Source organism: Salarias fasciatus, chromosome 9 (assembly GCF_902148845.1).
Source record: "Salarias fasciatus chromosome 9, fSalaFa1.1, whole genome shotgun sequence".
NCBI classification, from domain to species: Eukaryota; Metazoa; Chordata; class Actinopteri; order Blenniiformes; family Blenniidae; genus Salarias; species Salarias fasciatus.
Window position 1 is genome coordinate 17,613,500 of NC_043753.1, and position 23,117 is coordinate 17,636,616.

A 23,117-nucleotide genomic window follows, 5' to 3' on the forward strand; every position below is an offset into this window, starting at 1 on the left:
ATTCTTCTCTGTAAAATAGTTATAGAGCACAACAACACAACAACCAACAAACTGTCATGTTTGTTGGTTTAGGCTCAGGAAAAGTTGTGTTTTAAATTCACAGCCGCTATAGTTCCCCATATACTTACACGGTAACACTTTACTTGAAGCCCCCCTGCATAACACATTATAAATATATTTATAAAGCATTATAATGCCATTATAGCATGTGTAGCTATAGTTATAAACACTCATAAATGATCACAATGCCAGGACCTAACCCGAACCCTAACCCTAATCCTATGCTGTATACTGAGTTATAAAGCATTGTGATGAGTGTTTATAACTACTTATAATGTGTTATACGGGGTGCTTCAAGTAAAGTGTTACTTATCCTTTGGTTGTGGTGGATACAGGTTAGGGTGCATCAAATTGCAACGCAAAAATGAAATCTCAACCTATCAATCTGATTGGGGTTGCATTTTGTTCGGACACACATACAAATGATTTGTGTAAAATTTTGGGGAAATTACTTGCGATTTAGAGGTGGAACAAAGCATGTGAAAAATACCAAACGGGCGTTTTTGGTTGATTTCTTGCGTAACATGTCAAGGCAATCTCAAAAACAACAAGAAATCGATTTTTAGAACATTTATTTTGAATAGAACATAGAAGTCACTCTCTGAAACAACCTTACTGCATGTAATGTGCTTGCTTCTAGAAATATTCTTTATAAAGCATGTGGAAGCATGTATAAAAACATAATACCAAGGAACCAGTTCCCCGCTCCCACAGGCGTAAAACTGTCGTTGTGTCCTTGGGCAAGACACTTCACCCACCTTGCCTAAGTATGAAAGTAGCGTGAGAGTGAATGGTTGGTGGTGGGAGGGGCCAATGGTGCAGTTTGGCAGCCTCGCTTCCGTCAGTTTGCCCCAGGGCATCTGTGGCTGCAGTAGTAGCTTACCACCACCCAGTATGGTGTGTGAATGGGTGAATCTGATATTGCAGTGTGAAGCGCTTTGGACTCTGTCAGTGCAGTGTGAAAAGCGCTATATAAGTGCAGTCCATTTACAGTCAAACCTGGTTGCAGTTGTGTGTCGCAGTGATACAGCAAGCACCGCAAGATCTGGCGACCACTTGGCAGCTTGGCGCCAGTAATGATGGCATCTGCACAGGTGATGCTGGCGCCCAGACCAAAAACCAGGGTGCGGCTGCTCTGGCGGGGGCTTAAGGCCATCTTGTGAGAGCTGGATCCTGTGGTGTGTGATGGTGGCGTTGAAGGAATTGACTCAGCGACTGAGCTACACAGGGAAAGCTTTATATAGACAACCCCCCCCCCCTTCTTTTTTTATGCAGGTGCGGGAAAATAGAATAGTTCTCGCAAAACAGAGGGTAAAATGTGCGGGAATATTGGAATATACAGGTCTCCTGGCTTGAAATGTAACAATGTTGCAACAACGCACACACCCACACGCACACACACACACACACAACCACACACTAAACAGCAGGCCATGTGCGAGCAGGGCAGAGTGAAGGGACACAGTTCCTGTTACCCCCTTATGCCATAAAATCAGACGCACCATTCCACCTCCAAATCACCTCATATCGCTTCAATATTTTGTATGTATTGTTTTTGCATGGATGGTAACACTTTTAGCACCCAATCAAACCAATAATCTGGAAATGTGTATTTTGACGCACCCTAATACAGGTGGATCCCACTTCATCATAGTTAAAGAACAGAGATCAACCAGTAACTGTTATTGATTTGGCTCGACGACGTGCCGGCTCTATATTTTAAATGAAGCGAGACATAAGATTGATGGCATTTCTCTAAGCTCCTGTGTGAAGACAATTTAAGAAACGCACAAGAGTAAAGAAAGATATGACTGACTGAGGAAGAGGAACCAGTGTAACAGATGAGGAAGTCCCTGCAGTAACTGTGATAAATGAAGACTGTGAAAATTAAAAGAATGATTTATTATCAACTGACTAAATTGGGCAACATTTGCTGTGTTTCAATGCATCGTGGGCTTGAATATAGATTTTTTTTTTTTTTTTAAACAAATGTTTATTGGGATTTATCCTCAAAACACACACAAGTTGGTTCAAGAAAAAGTGAGTCTGACTAAAAAAAACAGGAACAACAACCCTCAACCTCACCCTGGAATATGAATCATTCTCATTTGAATGATTTTGACATGTTAAGTCATGTATTCTCTTCTGTTTTTGTAACGTCTTCTCAGTCTTTCAAAATTCTTGAGAGCAAATTCTCATCATACTCACAGTCGGTTTGAGAGCTGTTATGTAGCTACACTGATTGTTTGGTGCAATTTAATCTTCTTCATTCGATAGAATTTACCAACATATGCCTCGTCATTCTCGCTTGTGTGGGCTGCTAAACGGGCATCTTGTCACACCAGACAAGTTATTGGATTGTTTTTTTCTGTCTGTACGGCGTGCATCTGTCACAGTGAAACGCAGCCTGAACTGCTCTAATAATATTGGTGAAATAAACACATTGCTTGACAGACAGAAAGCCAGGAGGCCAGAAAAGAAGACGAAGAAGACGGGAGAGAGCAGCAAATGATACAAAGCAATGATACAAAGTCTGCTATATCATACAGTATATGGTTCCTCAGTTTATCTAACTCTTTCCAGCAGGTCAGAAGCCCTCTGCTCCCTGCAGCCTCTTCTTTCAGGAGAATATCCCACTTTACGCCCAGCTGACTGCACACATTTTGAGTCTTTCCGCTTTTGTTGCTAATCTCGCTCAATTTAATCTGTCGTTAAATTCCTCCTGCAGTCTTTAAATGTTCAAATGGAAGTATTTGCACTCAGAAGTTCAATCCAATCTCTTGCTGATTGCCCACCAGTCGGTCTGTCAGAATCATCACAGATATGTATTCCTATTAATGCTGACATTCAATCTCTCTGCTCTCAGATAATTATGGTGCCCGGTCCGCTGATTAATTTGCAAAGAAATTCAATTTCCGAGATGTGTTGTGCAGCCACCGCTATTCTGACATCTCCCCCCGTCACATAAGTGTCAATTTGAGCCTGTCTGCTTCTGCATTGGACAGTTTCATTTGCATTTCACAAGGATGCTTCATCAATGAACCATGACCTTCCGGGGCCTTCTTCGCCTCTGGGACATATAGAAGAGGTATAGGAATCAGTTTTATATGTGGAAAAAATAATGTGTTCCATGCTGTATTTATTTCCACATTCTCATTTGAAGCAGATAAGGTGAAAGTGGGAATAATTATTTAAAGTTCTCAGATGATATGGGCATTTTGTTCTTCTCCCGCTTCCCCTAAAGTTTTTATAACCATCAGAGCCAAAATTCCCATCTGTTTGTCCTTTGTTTTCTCTGTTTGTGCAATATTTGAATTGCAGTTCAGGAAAACTGCCAAACATTCTGAGTTACCACCAGCAGCAGTGATTGTAGTTGAGAACAAATACTTAATCTTTCTGCTCCAGAGCAAAATGAATGCATCCCTCTCACAGCTTGTGAGCTAATTTATCAGCGAGGAGAAGGAAAACAGTGAAAGCGATGTTTACTTTCCCTCGGAAGAATCTTAATATTGGCCAAAGCAGGTGATAGATTGTGCAATTTTGACTAATTTTCATCAAACTGATTAAAATATTAGGGCGGAATTCCATATCACTTTAGACTAAGGGGTGGAAGCCAGTTGCAGCTAAATGAATGGTGGAGCACACAACAGGCAGGGCGACAGAACATGACAGGGGAATCACAGAACATGGGGGTGAAAGTCATTTAAGGGTCAAACAATGAAAAATATGTAAACAACAATCCATTTTGTCATTTAGGAAAAGACGATGAAAATTCTCCAAATTAATTCACAGCACAGGCTACCCCTTTAACTGATTTTTTTTAATGAGGAATTATAGCCTGCACCTTTCTTGAGATGTTTATATATGCTAATCGAGCGTGGCCAAACAGGCATGGCGCACAATATTACATATGGATTTAATTATATTGGAAACAAAGGGGAACAAAAAAAGTCTGTGTTTTGCGCAGTTCTGTGCCTGTGAGCTGAAGAAAGTCACCAAAACTCGCAACATGCTAGAAGTCACATGATGTGAGCAACATTTCGAAACTACATCTGAGTGGAGATTTCAGTTCTTATTTCTGCATGAAAAATACTGTTGAAGCTGAAATAACTCAAGTGAACAAGTTTGGTTGTAATTAAGGTGTAACTAGTAGAACATTCTATGTAATTATTACATTTTTAAAGTGAACCTTTCTGTCTCTCTTGCTTTCTTTCCTGTGGCACATGTTTTGATGTCAGTGAGCTGTCCGATCCTTTGACTATTGAATGCTTTCATGGCATAAATTAGCAGATCCCAGATGGACAACATCAAAATTGATCACATTATTTGCATTTCCAAATCTGCATAAAGTCTTGAAACCAATCCTTTCTTGAAGAAAATAATTGTACTTTAGGGGCAGAATGGCAGTTTGGTGGTCAAGCAATGAAAGCCTAGAAAGTTTCTCCCGATGCCTGCATGGATTTTCTGAGGGTAGTCTGATCCTGACCACAACCCAAAGTCATACTTATGTTTGCTAGTGACTGTAAATCATTTGTGTGTCTTTCTGTTGTAGATCTGGACATCTGTCCGGGATGTAACCCACCTTTCACCCTCGTCTGGATAAAGCAGATCCATCAGAACAAAACCACCAGATTTGTTCTGTGCACTTATTTTTTCAATTCAAGCTTTCAAAAGCACAAGTATAGTATCAATTTATTATTAATAGCGGTCTAACGTCGAACCTGGCATTTAAACTAGCCCATAGTTTTGTCTTGGTGAGCAGCGTCCTTGAAAGAACCATTATGAGAAGTGATATATCGGCTATGACAGGTTAAAAGCACTGATTTCTGGTCAAGTGGAACAAGACTGTCCTCGAGAGGAAACGTTGTCCCTGCAAGAAGCAGCTGGAAACTCCTTCAGGACGTCCTACCAACTTCTTACGTGAAGGTCCCACTTCAAGTCCTCCAGTATTTGAACTCGTTATCCTCGTCTGACTTTTCAGAGGAGTGAATCTTACCGGAGCAAAAACCGCTGCTTGTTGCTGATGAGACATTTTACTGCATACTGTTCAAACGGCATGAGGAACAGTGATGCTTGAAACTACACTTTCTCTGTTTTCGCAAAACAATTTCTCAGTTGCAGCTAATAAAAATGTGATAAAATGCATGAATGAAGGCAGCAAGAACAGGAAGTAGCTTTATGGAGGGATAGTATATTCATACACGTAGCAACAACTCGTTCATAGTGGTACATAAGTAAGTGATAAAGGTCAAGGTGATATTCCCGAAATAAAAATAAATTATCGTAAAAACAATAAAACACATATATTAAAAGCAATGATACTCTGATTGGCGCCTATTAATACTGCAAGATTATAGTTAGTGGAGATAATTATTTATTGCAATGAATTGCATTGTATTGTTTATTAGAGTTATGTGAATTCATTGGCACATAAAGTAGCAGACTGAGATTCAATGCTTTCAGTCGCCTTGACTGCAAATAATCCAAATCTCTCTCTCCATCTCATGACATTTTAAAAATATCTGCATTTCTTAGAAATCAAATATCACAAAGTCTAAAACAAAACTATATTACAACAGAAGGGACGTGTCAGTGGAAGCTGATAGGACCCAGAATTGATCCCTGAGGAACGCCGCACATTGTAGAAATGGCTTTAAATTAAAGATGGATCATTTATTTGATAAACTCCAATCGAGCTCTAATTTTTAGCCTTTTTTTTTTCCCCTGTAAAGTTTTCTACCCATATCAAGTGTTTGCTGCGATGAGGCAGAAGGCCTCACGCTTCTCCCAGATGTACAAAATACACACCAGTTCAACGCAGCAGCTGTGGGTTATATATAAACCTCGACAGCAACGATTTACATTTATTATCTGGATCACGTTGAATGATGCATGTCGCATGTAGCAGCAGTTAGTAAAACAAATGGCCCACGCTGTGGAACTCCTGTCTGCGTTGACCTGCAACCACAGACACTCGCAGCTTCACCGCCATGATGCATGCATGTAAATGTCCCAATTACAGTGAACACTCTATGAATTCATGGTGGCAGCTCATTATTCACATGCACACACACACACACGTACCTGATGTTATGATCAACAATTGTCACAATTTCACCTTGTAATTTACAAGCTGCAATATAGAACATCAAAAAGGTTCGAGCCGTAATATTCTTCATTTTTAAGACCTCATGAAACACAAAAGAAAATATCTAATTAATAAAAAGGCTTAATTCACAGATGATTAAAATGTTAATTCGGGTCAGATTTTTATCTTTTAGTGATAAAACATTCCCTCCCGTGTGACGAACCTTATTTTTCTTCCCCGTTAATCAAGCTGTTATTATTCAGGAGATTTACTTTGAGGGTTAATGACCACCGGGAGAGAGGAACAATGTCTTTGCATATTTACAGAGCCGCTCATTGAAATCAAATAAATTAGCTGGGAGGTCAATTGTTGTGAGGCAGATGCTTCAATTTAGCGTTAAAATGTAAATATAATTCAACTAAGTGCTAATTTTATACACAAAGCCTTTAATGAGCTTGTAGGAATAATCAGACTATAGACTATATACATTCAACATGGAGTTGATTTAATTCAAGGTACAGTGTGATGAAGACACACATAGAGGATGAATGTGCAGTGCATGGGAACACTATTTATTGCAGCCCATTCAGTTTTGTACAATACATATTGTGTATTGTGACTTGATTCTGCAATAATGATAAATATGCAATATATTGTGCAGCCACCCCGAAGCAGTTCCTCTTCATCCATCCATCCATCTTCTGTACTGCTTCTTCCAATGGGGCTGTAGATTTTAGGAGTCAGTCCAAACAAATTTTCAGCTGCAGTTCATCGAAAGGCAAAAATCACAATCGGAGCCATCTCTCACCCCAGATATGAACCAACTCAGAAGTTTTTATTGCACTAAGCTCAGAAGGTATCAGAAAAATTGTGCAATGAATCCTAAAAAGGTTGATGTTATGTTGTGTGTGACATGTGTTGTGTTTAAGGATGCTTATCGCTCATTTCTTTTAAAATTGTTTTTATACCCTTGAACCACAAGCGACTGCACTTACATTTTCATTGTACGGTGAAAATAAAGACGTGTAATTCAGATTGAAGTTAAATTTCTTCAGGGGCATTTTCAGTCTGACTTAATGCAATGGAAGGCTTTAATGTCTACGTTTATTTCTGTCACTAAATGTGTTTTTGTTTTTTCATGCTGCTGCTTGTGATCTTTACTGTGTGACAGTCTGGCATGTGAACAATTTGGCCAAGTGTCTCTTGAGTGCTGTCAGGTGATCATACTGTGACGGGAGAAGAGGACGCTCCAGACTCAGGTGTTTAATGCAGTTGGATATTTTGGCTCATTTTCTTCTTGTTAAGCTCATTTGTCATCTCTCTGACGGCTGATTTGTACACAATCGCGTGTCTGGCTGCTCTGCAGGGTGTTCCTCCTGGCACTGTGTTGATTGTAGGCGATGAGTGACATGTCTCCTACAGGTATGCTGTTAAGATTAGACCCCAGCTGTTATGATTGCTTCACTCGGCGGTGAATCACTCGATCCGGGCTGAAAGAAAATTAGCAGGTGCTTCACGTCAGTGCGGCTCTGTGTGTGATTGTGAAGGCAGATTGGCGGTGCTCAAAATGCAAAAGGCTCTTTACTGTCAATATGTTGTAATTAACAAAATGTGGCAGGATCGCAGGAGAGGGGGGTGTTTAGCTTTATTTTTCCTTTACAGACCCATACTTCCTGAGAAAAAAGAAGCTATTAAACCAGGTGATGAGTGGACATATGCCTTTGAATGTTTTTCAGCACAGCTCCTCTACAGTTGTCCTTTGAAACCTAAGATGTAATAGATTTGCTTGTGTGTGTGGAGGTAACCTCCCACTCGCCATTACTCACACAAAAAACATCAACACAAAAACATTGAGGTCAAAGGCAATCAGACAGCTTACAAAAGAACAGGATTTAATCATGCCTTTCTTTTAATATGTGTAGGACTGTGTGTGTGTGTGTGTGTGTGTGTGTGTGTGTGTGTGTGTGTGTGTGTGTGTGTGTGTGTGTGTGTGTGTGTGCACGGATCAGATCTTGATGCATGAATGAAGATATGAATGATAGATGGCTGTAGCAGTGGAAGCACCACCCAGGTGCCTCTAAAACAAATTTGTTGATGTGCCGATGTGATTTACTTTGACCTCTGCTTCAATACACAAAGGTGGAGGAATCACAAAAATACCAATCAGAGTTCAGCTGTGCAGCAGAAGAGGAAGGAAACGCATCGACAGGCTAGAAGACAGGCTCTGTTGGGAACAGCATTTAAAACTTCTCAACAGAATTCTATGAAAAACTGTTTAGATGTATGGAAATTTGTTTTCATTTAAAGATTATGTTTTAGTTTTAAAGCACGATGGCACATTTTATGCTAAAAGACTTCCTGGCAGCTCAGTCAGGGTTGCACGCTGCTGCTGTTGGTTTTGTGCTTTGCCTGGTTTTGATGATTTGTGTTCCATCACGTCTCCTGTTCTGGTGTTGTTGTGGTTTTCTTCCCCAGTTTCAGCTCATGTGTGGTTTCTCGCTCCCCGCCAGTGTCTCTCCTCCCTGATTACCCCTCAGCTGTGCCTCATTTCTCTCTCTGTGTGTGTAGAAACGTCTTCCGCAGGGTTCTGCTTCGTCAGTTTGTGTTTACGCCGAGGCCCTCACGGCCATCCATTCATATTTATCCTCAGCATCCTGATTCAGTTTAACCTGTGGTTTTTGCTTCCCTTTGGTGAAACAAGGCTTTTGAATTTACCCTTTAATTTACATTTTCTCTTTTTTTAATCTAGATTCTGTGTCTTGGATCATTTCCACACTACCCCTTCTTGAAAGTAGAAAAGTAGGTTTTGCAGGATGGCACTTGGAGTCGTCTGTTTGATTGTGTCTTATTGTGGATGTCTTAATAGCGTATGGTATTGTAGTTGTGTTGCTGTGACACACTGAGCAGTCAGCTCTGTGCGGACCAGTCTAATGACTAATTTACTCATTAAATTCAGCCAAATCAGTTGGCTGGAAGTCAGCGGTGCACTAAAATAGACCAGCATAATATGTGTGTGTCCTGCAGGAGTTTGTACAGTACACACTGCTTCTTACAGTTTTTATTGTATTATTTTTTTCTGATGTTTTTATCAATTTTACTAGGCTGTTCAATACACTTCTGTCTCAACAGCATGGTTCCTGTCTTTTTCTTGAAATGTTGATTTCTTCCCATAAAAAGTAAATATTTTTAATGAAGTGGCACTTTTGTCAGTGAACCTTTTTGCTGTCCAGCTGACATGGCGTGCTGCCAAAGCTTTTAAATACTTTGTCATCTTGAACAAAATCTTAAAACTGAGATATGTTTCTGTTCTGTCAGAGAACTCACTAGCCTGTGCACTCGCTCTCCACAGGTCTGTTTCTACCTAAAGCTCCAGCTGGATGGACTCAAACTGCCAATAGAGGGTCAATCTGCTGGATCTTTCTCTCGTTCTGCCGGTCCCTCGTCCATCCAGCTCTCCTTTTCTCTCAAGGTTAATTTCATTTGAACTACAGCTGCTCTTGTAGCGACTTGCTGCCTGCCTGTTTCAAGGCCCTGTCTTTTATTGATTGCTATGAAATGAAATTACTGCTCACTTTAAAGTAGAGTCGAGTCCCGCTGGATGCAGCTAATGGTGCTTCTATAGCTTTTCGTGCAATTTTCACCTCATCTGTTTGCTCCCTTGCTCTGGGTTTGACCCATCAGTGTGTAGCTTGTATCTAACTCAGCAGGAAAAGTGTTTGGATTTTCTTAATTTGGACCAAATTTGGGCAAAAGCAGCAGGTAGACATGTTCCCATTACAAAATGTTATGAAGGGTTTTTTTTTTTTTTTTTAATATTACTTTGGTTTATTGCTTTCCACAGTTGGACATGTTTATTTTTTTGTTCTTTCTTTTTTTTTTTTTTTTTTGGGACTGAAGAGCTGCATCTACAGCCTTCATGACAAAAAGTGACGATTTGTCATTTTCCACCAAAAGAATTAATCTGAAGCTGCAAAATATGTTCGATATTTAAAATAGCAACATGGCTTGTGAGGTTGTAATGTTTTGTGATATCTAGAAAGTCTGTATCTCATATTATACAATATTGAAATTTCCTCAGAATTTATAATGGTATAATGGCATGTTTTCCCTATTTAAGTCATTTTAGAAATTTAAACTTTGTTTCCCCATTTAAGCAGTTTTGCTTGTTTTATGGTTTGTTTGTTTTTTCCTTTTCAGTCTCTTCCAGCCATTTGAACCATTCTGAAAAATGTTTTCTCTACACTTTGTCTTGTGGGATTTAGCTATTTTTGCTATTTTAAGCCATTTTATCCTGCATTCAGTAAATTAACTCTTTTGCCTTATTTATTACTTGTTCATTTACCTTATTTTAGTGGAGTGAAAAGACACGTTTTGAAATTGAGTCTGGTGTGCAAATCAAAGCAAAAATAAGATTTTTCTTTTTTTCCCCCATTAACCAAAATTTGGTGAAAGCCTCAAGGGGCCAATAGAGAGGGGCTGAAGAGCCACTTGTGGCTACAGAGCCATGGGTCACATCTCTGACTTAAGATATTCAACTTGTGATATCATTTTCTCAAATACTTTTGTAAAATCTTATCATGTTTCACCATGTTGGGGCCGCCTAATGTTTCTGCCGCTGAGATTTGCATGTGTGCTTCCTTGAAGTGACATGGTTACTGCCATTGAGTAAGAGCCATAAAACGCCATTTACTGCCTTTTACAGCGTGCCCGCAGCTTGAGTACACACACACAGGATCAATACCAGCTCGAGGTTCGCTGTAAGAGAGCGGAAAAGCTCCACTGAGACTCGGATTATTTTTATATTTCCCGATGGCAAAAATGCTGAACTTAAATGTAAGGAGATTTATGTGAGGGGACGTCGGGCCGCCGATGGCGCTGCTGCTGCCGCTGCTTCTGGCCGTGGCCGTGGCCTTTGGGCCCGCCGGAGCCTGTTCGTGTCAGGAGTTCGCCTGCTCCCAGGGTTCATGTGTGGCCGAGGACTCCGTGTGTGATTTCACTGACGACTGCGGAGACGGCAGCGATGAAAACAACTGTGAGTATTTACGGCTGAAGCCTGGAGACGCGGAGAATTGAAGAGAAGCAGACTGAATGCAGTCAGCTTTGTTCTGGAGGAGGGTTATTGAGAATTTACAGGTGGCTGCGCTTCATTGATTATGTAAATGTGAAACTCAAACACTTACAGGACACTTTAACTGCTTTTGGGAGTAAATTTCCTCTCATTAGTCAAGATGATTGATCCCTATCTGCAGTATACGCCACTGTGGAGATTCCTTCATAACCAACCTAACTAAAAAAGTGTGTGATGAGCTTCAGTGAAATCTGTCTTTTCTGACATAAGTAACACATCTTTAATATTCCTGCTGAAAGTTGGATTTTGAAACTAGGAAATTTGTACTTTATAATTTTTTTGTCTATTACAAATACATTTCCCAACCTATTTCCTGCTTTTCACATTGATTTTCCTCTAATCAAACTACTTCTCTTAAAAGTTTAGCTTTCATAATCATTTTTTTAGGGTTCACACAGATTCTCCTGCTTGGGTTTGAGTTTTTTGGAGGTTTAAATGTTCCTGTTTCAGGTTCCACGTACACGAGGTGCGACTTTGAGGAGGATTTCTGCGACTTCGTCCGAAACCCAGAGGATATTTCTGGATGGAACAGAACCACAGAGGTCCCAGGACTCAAGCACGACCACACAAACAGGACTTCAGGTGGAGGCAGCTGAGATTTCAGCATTAAAAAGGGTGTTTATTACGAACGATGTAAATATACATGCTTTTCTTCTCTTCCTCAGCATATTTTCTGTCTCTGTCACCTGTTGGAGGAAACCAAACCACAGCAGACCTGTACAGTCCTCTATTCCAGCTCAGTCAGACCTGCAAGGTTATTTTTCATTCAAACTTTCGATCATTCATGTTTTTTTAACCCATTATTATTTCTATTTTATATTTTAAATGTCTCTTTTTATCAGCGTTAAGATTTGATACTTTCATGAATACCTTTACGTCATCTGGTGTCAGCTGATCCGCTCCCTCTCACGTTCGTTCATTCATTCATCAGATGAGTTTCTACCACTACGTTGGGACGAGACATGGAGATCTGCAGGTGCTGGTTGTGAGCGATCCAGCTGGTCGGAGCTCAGAGGTCTGGAGACTTTCCGCACAGAGGCCAGAGTGGCTGCGGACACAGATTCAGGTTCCCAGCGATCAAAACTTCCAGGTCTGTAAAGATTTATTTTGCTGTTTAACATTGAAAAAGTCTGTAAATTACACAAAATTAGTGATAAGTGGGGGAACGACAGCCTCATCCTGCGACTGAAGTTTGCTTTGGGCGACTGCTGAAGGTGGAAACATGTTCGAGAACAAGAACACCGACATCTGTTTCCTCAAGGTGACAAGAACGAGAACGAAGCTAACTCTTGTTCCGACGCTTCATAATTTATGTGGATCTGTGTGCAGACTCCTGGGAGGAAACGGGCCCACTACGCCCACTTCACAGATCAGAGAACACACTGTCTGCCCAGATGATGTGTCGAGAAGAGACTGAGTGAACTCCCAAACCAGGACCGAGAGGAAAGAATGATGGTATTCTTCCTCTCCGTCCCGGGAGAGACACGGTATCTTTATTCTTGCAAAGTATGAACCTTGATGTTATCAGACCTTGAAACCCACTTTTAACGAAAAGAACGTCTTTTTTTTTTTTTTTTTTTTAAACACAAATTTAATTTTAAAAGCAATTTTTGAGGACTTACTAGAAAGTTATGCAACGATCGGAAAGCATTCGTAACGATTTGAATCAGTTAAGTCAGAGTGGAAACACACCGTTAAAAGCATGAATGAATGATAATGTTTCTCTGCTGAGGGTGAGCAGAATAATAGAAGATAAATGTGTCATACACCAGGAGGAACCTGAACAAACCATAGTTATAATAACCAAAGAAATGAGGATGAATGAGCTTAACATCATCCATCCATAGTTTAAGCCTTTAAGAACATAAAATCAAACATCATTAAAAAAACAGTAAAATATCAGAAATATGAAAAATCACCAACCAAAGTATGAAAATAAACTTTAGAAAGACATTTGAAGCAGGAATCTGACTTTTCCTGTTTGACATTCTCAGGTACTTCCACAAAATTGAGACTGAACAGGAAGGGCTGAGTCGACCTTTAAATAAAATGAAATTTCTCCAGGATCTCAGGTAGCGAATAGGCTCATAAATAATTATATTTTTTTATGATTGAGGAGGAGCTTCGCTGTTTAAGGATATAAAAACAGGCAATAAAATCAGAGCAGCAGGGACAGCTGTGATGTGGCTGTTGATTAACTAAAATTCATGAATTCATATAATCCATCATAACGTTTAGAATATCAGATTTAAATCTTTCACATTAACAGTATGGACATGCTATGAGTGAGGTTCCTTCAAAATAATGAAGTTCATGAGAGCAGAAGTGAGCAGCACTCCAGGAGTGTCGTGTTTATGAGTGGAAAGGGAGAGTCGACCCGGCTGGACGCTTCAGAGGCCATCTGGACTCCTGCTGTCCGGGTCCCTCCAGAATCCTCGCAGCGCCGATGTGTCACCTTCTCCTCTCCTCTGCCTCCGCCATCTGTCACCGAATTCGGCCGGAGTAAACACAGATCACCCCTGTATTCCCCAGATTTATCCACATCCTGTCGCGCGATGACTTCAAGTTGTGTTTGAGGTTTTGGCTTTGACCGGCTTCGATAAGGTTTTCACTCATAGATACACATTTGGGCTGCAACTGTAAGCAGAAAGTCTAATCTATGATGTGATTAAAGGGGAATTTTGTTGAGAGGCTTTTTGCAGACAAAAAAAAAAAAAAATGACTTGGTGGATAAAAATACCCCAGGATTTTAGAGCGCGAGAATACAGTGTCTGGATCTGATAGTCGCACGGCTTTGAAAGGAAAATAATGAATGAATGAATGATTCTGCACGCTCATTGCTACGCGTTGGAATTTTAAATCAGCCTTCTGGTTGTGTGAATCAGTCGTAAACTCCGGGCAGTTAAACAGTGCTGGTGGAGATAAAGCTGATGTGTGGACTTGGACCTGGGTATTGATACCCTGATAGGAGCCAGGCTGAGAAGATTTTAATCTGTTTAGCATCAAGCTGCTGATACATGTCTGTCATATTCATTTATTCATTTATTCATTCACACACCAGTAGCAGTAATTTTTGGGAGGAACCGTGTTTACCGTCTTTATGATAATAATCTTACACTGGAATCAATCCACTACTCTTGGGATTAAAAGATGCTTTTTTTTTTTTTAAATAAAAAAATTAGTTTTATTCGCAAGGAAGACTTATCTTACTTCCTCTTTTCTTTTTAAAATAATCAATTTAAGAAAAATGCCTTAAACCAGGAGTGTCTTCAATTCAGTTTGCTGAAAATGATTCATCGTGGTTCAGGGATGTAATAACCACCATTTCTCAGGAGAGCACTCATCTCCACGTGAGATTTGACCTTGATGATATGATATCTCAGGCTGCATCTTTAGGAAACTGCGTATAATTTCTCCAATGCGTTAATGATATCGATGTGTTCAAGGTGAATATCGCGTCACAAAGCTCATTATGTGGTTCTAACCCAATAACGCTTTCAGTAATTGTGACACAACTCCATACAAACCTGATTAACTAAGATTGCTTTGGATTTTTTAAAAATGAAAATTCAAAGGTAGCAACATATTTTTCACTGGAAATGAATCATTTGATATCTTGATGCTCTTACTTTCACAGGAGCTTGTATTTTATCATAACACACACCAGACAATACAGGCTGATATGGTTTCTTTTCTTTCTGTGTATCTTACCAGGTGGTGATTCGAGGGAGACTTTCAGGCGACGGCGAGGCCTCTGAAATCCTCGCCATCGACGACTTATCCTTCAGTCCCGGCTGCATGATTGTATCTGGTACGGCCACCATTAATAACATCTCACTACACAGGCGGGACAAGCTCGGGCCTTGACATTTTGAAATATCGCCACACATAAACAGACGGCCACAGCCTTGTTTAGAATACTGATGAAAAGCTGGCGCGGACACTAAAACATCCGGAACGGGATTCACAACAGAAGAACTGAATCGTTAAAATAGTGCTTACCGCAGAGCTGTCAGGACTTCACTGCATGAGTGTATTTGTGTCTGTTGTAGTGATGAAAATGATTTACAGTAGTTAAACGTCTTGGTTGGGAGTGTTCGATGAAGCAGTGTCCACCTGGATGGAATGTGAACATGTTGCTTTGGAGAAGCTAAATAAATACAGCACAGAGTACCTTCACAGCCGCTGTTATTCATCTCATATAGGATGATGTTCCCGCTCTCCGCCCATAAAATAAACAGCAGGTGATTGATCGCTGTGTTTAGAGTGCAACCTGTGGCCTTCGCATTTTCCCCCCCCATCTTCTTATTGAAGTTTGCAGCTAAAATGTAAGGTCCTGAGTGAAATGTCTCGGTGACTTTTTGACGGATTTCTCTGAAATACTATCACGTCACAATTCAGGATTACTTCCAATCTCAATGCTTTTGCTCCATGCCCAACTTGTGAAAATAACATCCTCAGGTTTCTTTTGTTTTGAAGTGAGGACACATTAAAATCCTTTTGACCCGGAATTTCCAACCCCTGCAGTATAGTATGGCCCTGATTGCCCCGTGGGGTGTGTCAGGCCATTTTGGAAATCCTCCCTTCTATTCTTGGCAAATTGAGTCTTATCGATAACTCCTGTTTCTGTTCTGGACTCAGATTCTTCACCTTGGACTGAAATGACAGAAGTGCTTAATGAGACGTAACTTGATTTATTGGGCACAGTGAGCGCGGCGAGAGCAAGTTGAGTAATCTTGAGGACAATTAGCCTGCAGCATGATGTAACCGTATCGAAGGGTGGCGATATCGTGATCTGATGCCGTCTAGACGCTGCTGTGTGTGCAGCGTGAATCTGGACGGATGTGACGTGAAGCAGGACTGCAGATGGATGAAGATGAATGAGTGGCTGCTGCACAGGAGAAAGTAGTACTTTCTTCTGTGCAGCAGCCACTCATCATTCAAAGTACTGTGGCAAATTCTGGGGAGGAGAACAAATGGATATAAATACAGCAGCAGTGAGTCACTGAACATTTGCAAAACTTTATTTTTGCAGTTGAGAGCTCAAAATGGCTGCACTGGAGACTTTTTCATTCACAATGGCGTCGTGAAATGAGAATCGCAGAACTGAACGCTCAGTTCAGAGCTTGGTTCACCATTTCTTTTGGTCTTGTCTTTGTCTTTTTAGCATTAAAATGCCAAAGTTGTGAGTGATTAGCAGCATGCAGCAGCGAATGAGACCAAAACATGAGATCAAACAGAGCCCAGGGGGGGAAGGATTACTGGATTAGATTACAAATAGATGGTTTCATACCATCTGAGCTTTCAGTTTTGTGCTTCATGCTGTTTTGGCCTGTCCGATTTGGAAAAAAAAATGCTCCACTTTATCTTGATTTAAGTCAGATGAAAGTGGTAATTAAAGTCATGAGACACAGTTATTGGTGTGGCAGACTGGAAAGTTCATCGGACCATTACCGAGCCGGGCTTAACACGTCTGAGTGGATGAGACAAGTCAGTGTCACCTTGAAAAACGCTCCCTTTGTTTCCATCCGTCTTCTCGTCTTGACAGTGGATTTATCAAAGACCCTCCACCTCGGCAGAAACGATTAGCATCTTTCTTGCTTCACAAAACTCCTGAAAATCTCACACTCAGACCGAGCTTGTTCCTGTTACAGTTCTTGCAGTGAAGAAATGATGAAACAAAACATTAAAAATCACAGTAAAACAAGAAAAACTATGTATTTGAAATCAGTACAGCCTCAAATGAAGGAAGATGTGGTTTTTATATATGGATCACTGATACTACTAACTACAGGTCGTTACAGTCACTTACTTGCACTTTATAATCCTCTTTCTTAGAGAGCTGATGCATTTATAGTATTGAAATACGGCCTCATGGTATCTGTGCATGTAGATTAAGGTCACTGTCACAAATAACAGCTGTATAATCATTAAATAATTGCTTGCAATAAAATGGTTGTGCGGTAAAAATTATGTTTGCAGATGAAGTTTGACACCTCCTTCACACAATGTGTTACCGTATATCAAAGTGTTTATAAGTCTGGAGGGTGCATGTTTGTCATGCTTTGGGAGCTCGCCAACGTAGGATTTATTACCTGTTTGAGTAGAAATGATGCGTCTGCGTTACTGTTTTGTTTTCGTAGTGGTGCTGTGGCCGGAGTGTGTTGGAGGCTACATTTAATTTGAGTTAAATGAAGTATTAAATTTGTGTAATGCTTGGGAATAAGGCTTTTGCTGTCTGTATAACTTGTGGCCAGGCAGTGACTAAAGCACTTTATTTATGATTTACTTCAACTTGAAAGATTAATGTATCTTTAATGATGACAGTTATAAAACACCTTATAAAGTGTATCACGAAATACATTCAGGTGTTTGCAGCAAACCAACAACTCTCAACATGAGGACCCTTGTTTATAAAGGTTTAAGCGTGGAATTGAATATGGGATTTTCAGACACTTTTCCTCTAAAGCTGAATGGTTTTCTTTTTTGAAGCCTTGATGTGATTCTGTACAATCTCCTTTGGTTTTTAATGAGGCCACTAACAGATCTGGATTTGAGGGGTGTGATTGAAGTGATTCAGAAAACTAAATGAGCTCCAGGTTTTGTCCAGTTGAGATGATAGAAGAAAGGCAATATGTTTCAACTACTCCCATATTCCAGGTTTCTGAGTGATCTCTCGTAAACATACTCATTAGAAAATGACAGTATGGCTTTATTATCGAAATGAGCACCAGATAATCAAGGCATCCATGCCGTAGTGCTGGTTTTCTGGTTGTTTTCTGCTGGTTTGTGATGTCTTTCTGGTTCTGCGACAGTTTGTATTTTTCGGCCACGCCTGGACTGATGCTCCCTGCCAGTGTTCGGTTGAGTGTCTTATAGCTCCGACCTTGTGTCGCTCACCTCCCTGGTTATCCTTGATTGGTGTCAGCCTTTTCCTGTCGCCTCTCACCTCCCCGTGTGGATTTGTTTCATGCCCAGGCTTGCCGGAGTCAGTTTGTCTGTTGGTCTTTATCAGTGTTCCTGTGAATTTTCCTCTGCTTCATGCTTGAATCCTCGCATTTTTTTGTTTGTTTTTGCCCTCTCTGATGCTTGTCAGTGTCCCTCATTCCTTAGTCTTGCCTCGCTTTCCTCCCCTGGATTCATTGTGTTAAAGACATCAGACTACTTGATAATATACCAAGTTGTAGGAATTAAAGCTGCACTAATCCAAATCCTTTCCTGTATTAACGCCTTTCATTGGCGTCTGCTTCTGTGAAAGGCTCGTTTCGAGCATTAGTTACAACAAGAACCTCAAAACAGCAACCTTTCAAAGGTTTCCTTTCATCAGTGAGCCAAAAGCCATTTAAGTATTGAGTCATTTCTCAAATGTGTCTCCAACACTTTTCATAAGCTGAAAGTAAAATTGAGCTCATCTAAAAAATGAGGTCTTAGACTTTTATTGATCAAAACATCTGATCTTCATTCATCACTTTACAGCTGAATCTAATTCTCCATAACAGAGCTGATGTACTTACTCTTTTCTGGACGCGGCTGAGCGCATCTATATTAATCCACTACGATGTCCTGAGAGAGCTTTTTACTGACAAAATGACATGACGGTAGTCAGCGATAACAGCGGAAACTCCGCGTGCGGTCTGTCTTCATCTGATTTTAAAAGCTGCGGCTCATCAAAGTGCCTCTTTCTCCTGAATCCTGCCAGTCTGTCACTGCATTAATATCTCGTTCCCGACCCCTGAAGCTGAGAGCAGTTCGCCCACCGCTCCCGCCTGCCCCCCTCTCTGGTTCGCCTGTCAGGACGGGAAGTGCATCGAGGAGAGCAGAGTGTGTGACTTCACCCGGGACTGCCCTCGCGGAGAGGACGAAGCCGGATGCCGTGAGTTCTTTTAGGCTCAACCTTCAAGGCCTCCAATGAATTTACGTACAAAGTGACCCCCCCTGCTCGCTCTGCCCCTGCAGCCTCGGAGTGTAACTTTGAGGACGGGTCCTGTGGCTGGTACGAGCTGACACTGGGGGACGGCTTTGACTGGGTCCGCGGTTCATCTCCGGAGGTTCCTTCTGACTACTATGGCCGCCCGCCTCCACTGGACCACTCTACAAACACCAGCGAAGGTAGATTCAACAAACGTCCCAGATTTACACGCTTAATCCAAGAAAAGGTACTGAAGGGAATGTGATGGTCTGCATCCAATCTGATTGGTCAGAAATACCTGGAAACAGGTGTGTTTTAAAGGGATGCTTTTCGATAATGTGAATAATTTAATTCATCATACTACGGTTTGCCCATTAAGGATGACATCATAATTCATTCGTCCCTTGAACGTTCTGTGAATTAATGTTCTGTCGAGTTGAAATTTGGAAAACTGTGCAGACACAGTTCAAAGGTTTAGAGATACTTTTGTGGGTCTTTCTGAGACGTATCTGCTCTGCAGCAATATGCAAGATTGTGGAACTGTTCAAGCAGCTTGTTTGGCAGTTTGTCTTTTAATATCAGCCAAGAAATCCCCTCTGAAGGTGCTCATATCCTGCTTCAGATCAGGTCTATTTTTGTGTGTCACTTGGTTTTATAAGACTATATATTTAAAGTGCAATTTTAATAAAAAAGCTGACTATATGACAAATATAGATATAAATATATTAAATTTGTTTTCCCTTAATCTAAACCCTTAATCTTAACCCTGAACCTAAAAACCGGTCAAATCTTATCAAATGCAAATTTTTTGACAAAATTAAGTTGTTTACAAAGTCAGAGGATTGACTTTCTAAGAAACCAAGCTAGCTTACATAGCTATGTCCAAGCCAGAACTAAAATTATTTTTTGCTTGCCAATTAGCATAACTATTGCTTGCATTATTTTGAAAATACGTTTTACCAGGTCGATTTAATTTAGGCCACATAACATCAATAATCAGCAACACTTTTAATTCTTTAGGAGGTTTAAAAACACAGCGACTCAGCGGATTGTTATATGATGTACAAAAATATATTTATATGCACACATTTTTCTAAAGTAAAAACTACAAAAGCCATTCGGTATGCCTCTTGGTGTGCCTCTTGAGATACACAACATTATCCTATGGAAAGCATGAACCTGTCCCTCATTTGTGTTTCTCATAAGTATTTCCAGTTTGCTTCCAAACCAGAAAAGTTTGCTGATTTGTGTGAAATAGAACCGTCTGGTGTCTGGTGCTCGTCCCTGCTGCGTTTAGCTGCTGTTCTCACATTTGCTCTGAGTAAACAAACCCTGACCTGTCTGATTAACACCTTGTGGCAGCTTCCTTTGCTACAATATATATTCTGTTTATATTTCATTCTTTTAAAGCAGACATTGTCATGCACAAACATCCCAGCGGTAGAGGTATTCATGACCCGTCTGGCAGCTATAACAATGCAAGATGGCGTTTCAGTAAATAAACCCCTCAGCTGTCTTCTTCCGCAACAGTTTCAGCATTTCCAAAGGTGACTCGCTGACAGTCTGGTTGTTTGTGGAACTAAAATAAAATAGACACCGTGTATGATTTGAATGCTAATTGTCGTCTCGCTCGCTGCAGGTCATTTTATGTTCATATTGAAAAACAGCAGCAGTCTGTATCCGAGGGCCGTTCTCCGAGGACCCCTGTTCCAGCAGTCGGCCTCTGGCTGCACCATGACCTTCTGGTGAGAGTCGAGCTGTAGAGCGCCAGCCATCCCTCAGTGTGCAAGTTAACCGATATCTTCATAACAGTTCATTATAATATTCAATCTGGAGCTTCACATACACTTTCAGGGTTTTTTTTTATGCATTTGCTGTCTGTCTGTGTGATTCCTCCTCCTCCTCCCATCACTTCACCTGTCTCAGCTCTGCTCTCTTAGCTTTTCTCTCATTTCACAGTCTCACACAATGAGACGATACACATCTGAATCTGTCAGGCCTTGACAGCTTTATGGACCCTGAAAGTTTATGACAGATGACAAATTATATTTTTCCAGTGGGGTGATTGGAGGAGTTCTTCAGGCAGAAAAGTGCAAGAGGGTTTAATAAATGTCCTTTTTCTTCACAGTAAGCAAAAACCCCTCATGCTTTATGTCCAACACGCATATGCGGTATCTCAAATGGAGTCTTTAGGTGGAGATCGTTGCTGAAGTATAATATAAAGGAGCTGACATGATGTTATCCACGGCTGTATAAATGTAACCCTCCACCTCTCCCCGCCTCAGGCACTACAACTCTGGTTTATCTGTCGGAGCGGCCGATATGTACCTTCGAATTGAGGGAGATGAAAACATTGTTACTATATGGAGAGTGCTGTATGACCAAGGGCCTCACTGGTACCAGGCCACCGTGCAGCTGGGACGCATCAACAAGCCCTTCCAGATCGCCCTGGCGAAAATCAGCCTGGGTGTGTTTGACGGCGTCTCCGCGCTGGACGACATCACCTTCAGGAACTGCTCCATGCCGCCAGCGGCGGCGGAGTGCCCCACGGATACGCACTTTCACTGCGTGCACACCAGGGCGTGCGTGGAGCGCCTGCAGGTCTGCGACCTCGTGGATGACTGCGGGGACGGATCGGACGAGGAGGGATGCTGTGAGTGCAGAATTATTGCCACTTCGTGTTGCCTTTTCCCTTCCCAGAAACTGATTCTTTCTTGTGTTTCAGCTCCAGAGCTGCAGTGCAACTTCGAGGACGGGCTGTGCAACTGGAAGCAGGAACACTGTGGGGAAGACGTGTTCGACTGGGCCCTCATCCAAGGCCCAACTCCGTCCATGAACACGGGCCCCTGGAAGGACCACACGCTAGGCACCAGCCACGGACACTACCTGTACATCGAGTCCTCGGTCCCACAGGCGTTCAAGGACACGGCCGTGCTGCTGAGTCCGGTCTTCCAACCCACCCACCTGCAGCGACAGGGCCAATCCAAGTCCCGCCATCACTGTGCTTTCCGCTTCCACTACCACATGTACGGATTGCACGTGTTCCGTCTGGCCGTGTACGTGAGGACCTACGCCGCCGGCCGGGGTCAGATGCTGTGGGTGCGATACGGAAACCAGGGGAACCTGTGGCACAGGAAGACTCTCTACATCAGCAGTGCCCGGCCGTTCCAGGTGACCCACGAAAGAATGAATTCACTTCATATTTTTTTAGCATCAGGTGACAGATATATACTTTCATGCAGTCTGTCTGTATCTGTTTTCAATTCAGTCCGTATAGGCAGCCATAAATTTCTGGTTTCACGCTTGGCTCTCTTTTCACGATGTGTTTCCTGATGTTCTTGTATTTCATGGTTTTATGTTCTCAGCCTGTCTTCAGTCTTCTGTCATCCTTCACCTTACAGGCCTACCTTCCCCAGGCTCATGTATCATCACTTCATCTCCCTCTGTGGTGTATCCAGGCTCGGATATTGTCACCTGTTGCTAGTTATTATTTGGTGCTTTGGTTTTGCAGCCTGTTTTTGAGAAGATTTTTTTTTTATATGCTGGATTTTTTTGTGGATGTAAAGACAGACATGCAGACTGGAGCTGAACACAGCTTCACAACAGGATGCAATGCTCCGCTAGTCCAGCTAGGAGTCTGCTTTTAAGAATGCGCTCCAGCATTTCCTGATGAAGATCCGTTTAATAGCCCCACTGCTCCACATCGATCCCTCAAGATTGATGCCGCGGTGTTATTACTCATGAGTGAGTCCAACTTGACGGGGCAGTTAAAGAGTTTTCCCTCCTCTGTGGCGTTTAAAACAGAGCCTCAGTTTGTCAAGTTAATTGACTTCAGAAAGGGTGAATGCAGGAAAGAAGACATACCACTTAATTAAATTCACATTTAACGGTGATCAATTTGGCTTAATACTGCGTTTTGATGACAGTGGAAA

The 23,117-nt window shown here is 41.5% G+C and overlaps 1 protein-coding gene across 1 annotated transcript in view; it reads left to right on the forward strand.

The window, feature by feature from the left end:
• The first annotated feature begins 11,017 nt into the window (after positions 1–11,017).
• malrd1 (MAM and LDL receptor class A domain containing 1) overlaps positions 11,018–23,117 on the forward strand; it is a 43,876-nt gene continuing 31,776 nt past the window's right edge. Inside the window, exons 1-10 of the mRNA XM_030100093.1 lie at positions 11,018–11,180; positions 11,727–11,858; positions 11,942–12,030; positions 12,208–12,366; positions 14,991–15,082; positions 19,007–19,149; positions 19,233–19,385; positions 20,825–20,930; positions 21,471–21,838; positions 21,911–22,356. Of these exons, the coding sequence (XP_029955953.1) occupies positions 11,018–11,180; positions 11,727–11,858; positions 11,942–12,030; positions 12,208–12,366; positions 14,991–15,082; positions 19,007–19,149; positions 19,233–19,385; positions 20,825–20,930; positions 21,471–21,838; positions 21,911–22,356 (1,851 nt within the window). The remainder of the gene's footprint in view (positions 11,181–11,726; positions 11,859–11,941; positions 12,031–12,207; positions 12,367–14,990; positions 15,083–19,006; positions 19,150–19,232; positions 19,386–20,824; positions 20,931–21,470; positions 21,839–21,910; positions 22,357–23,117) is intronic.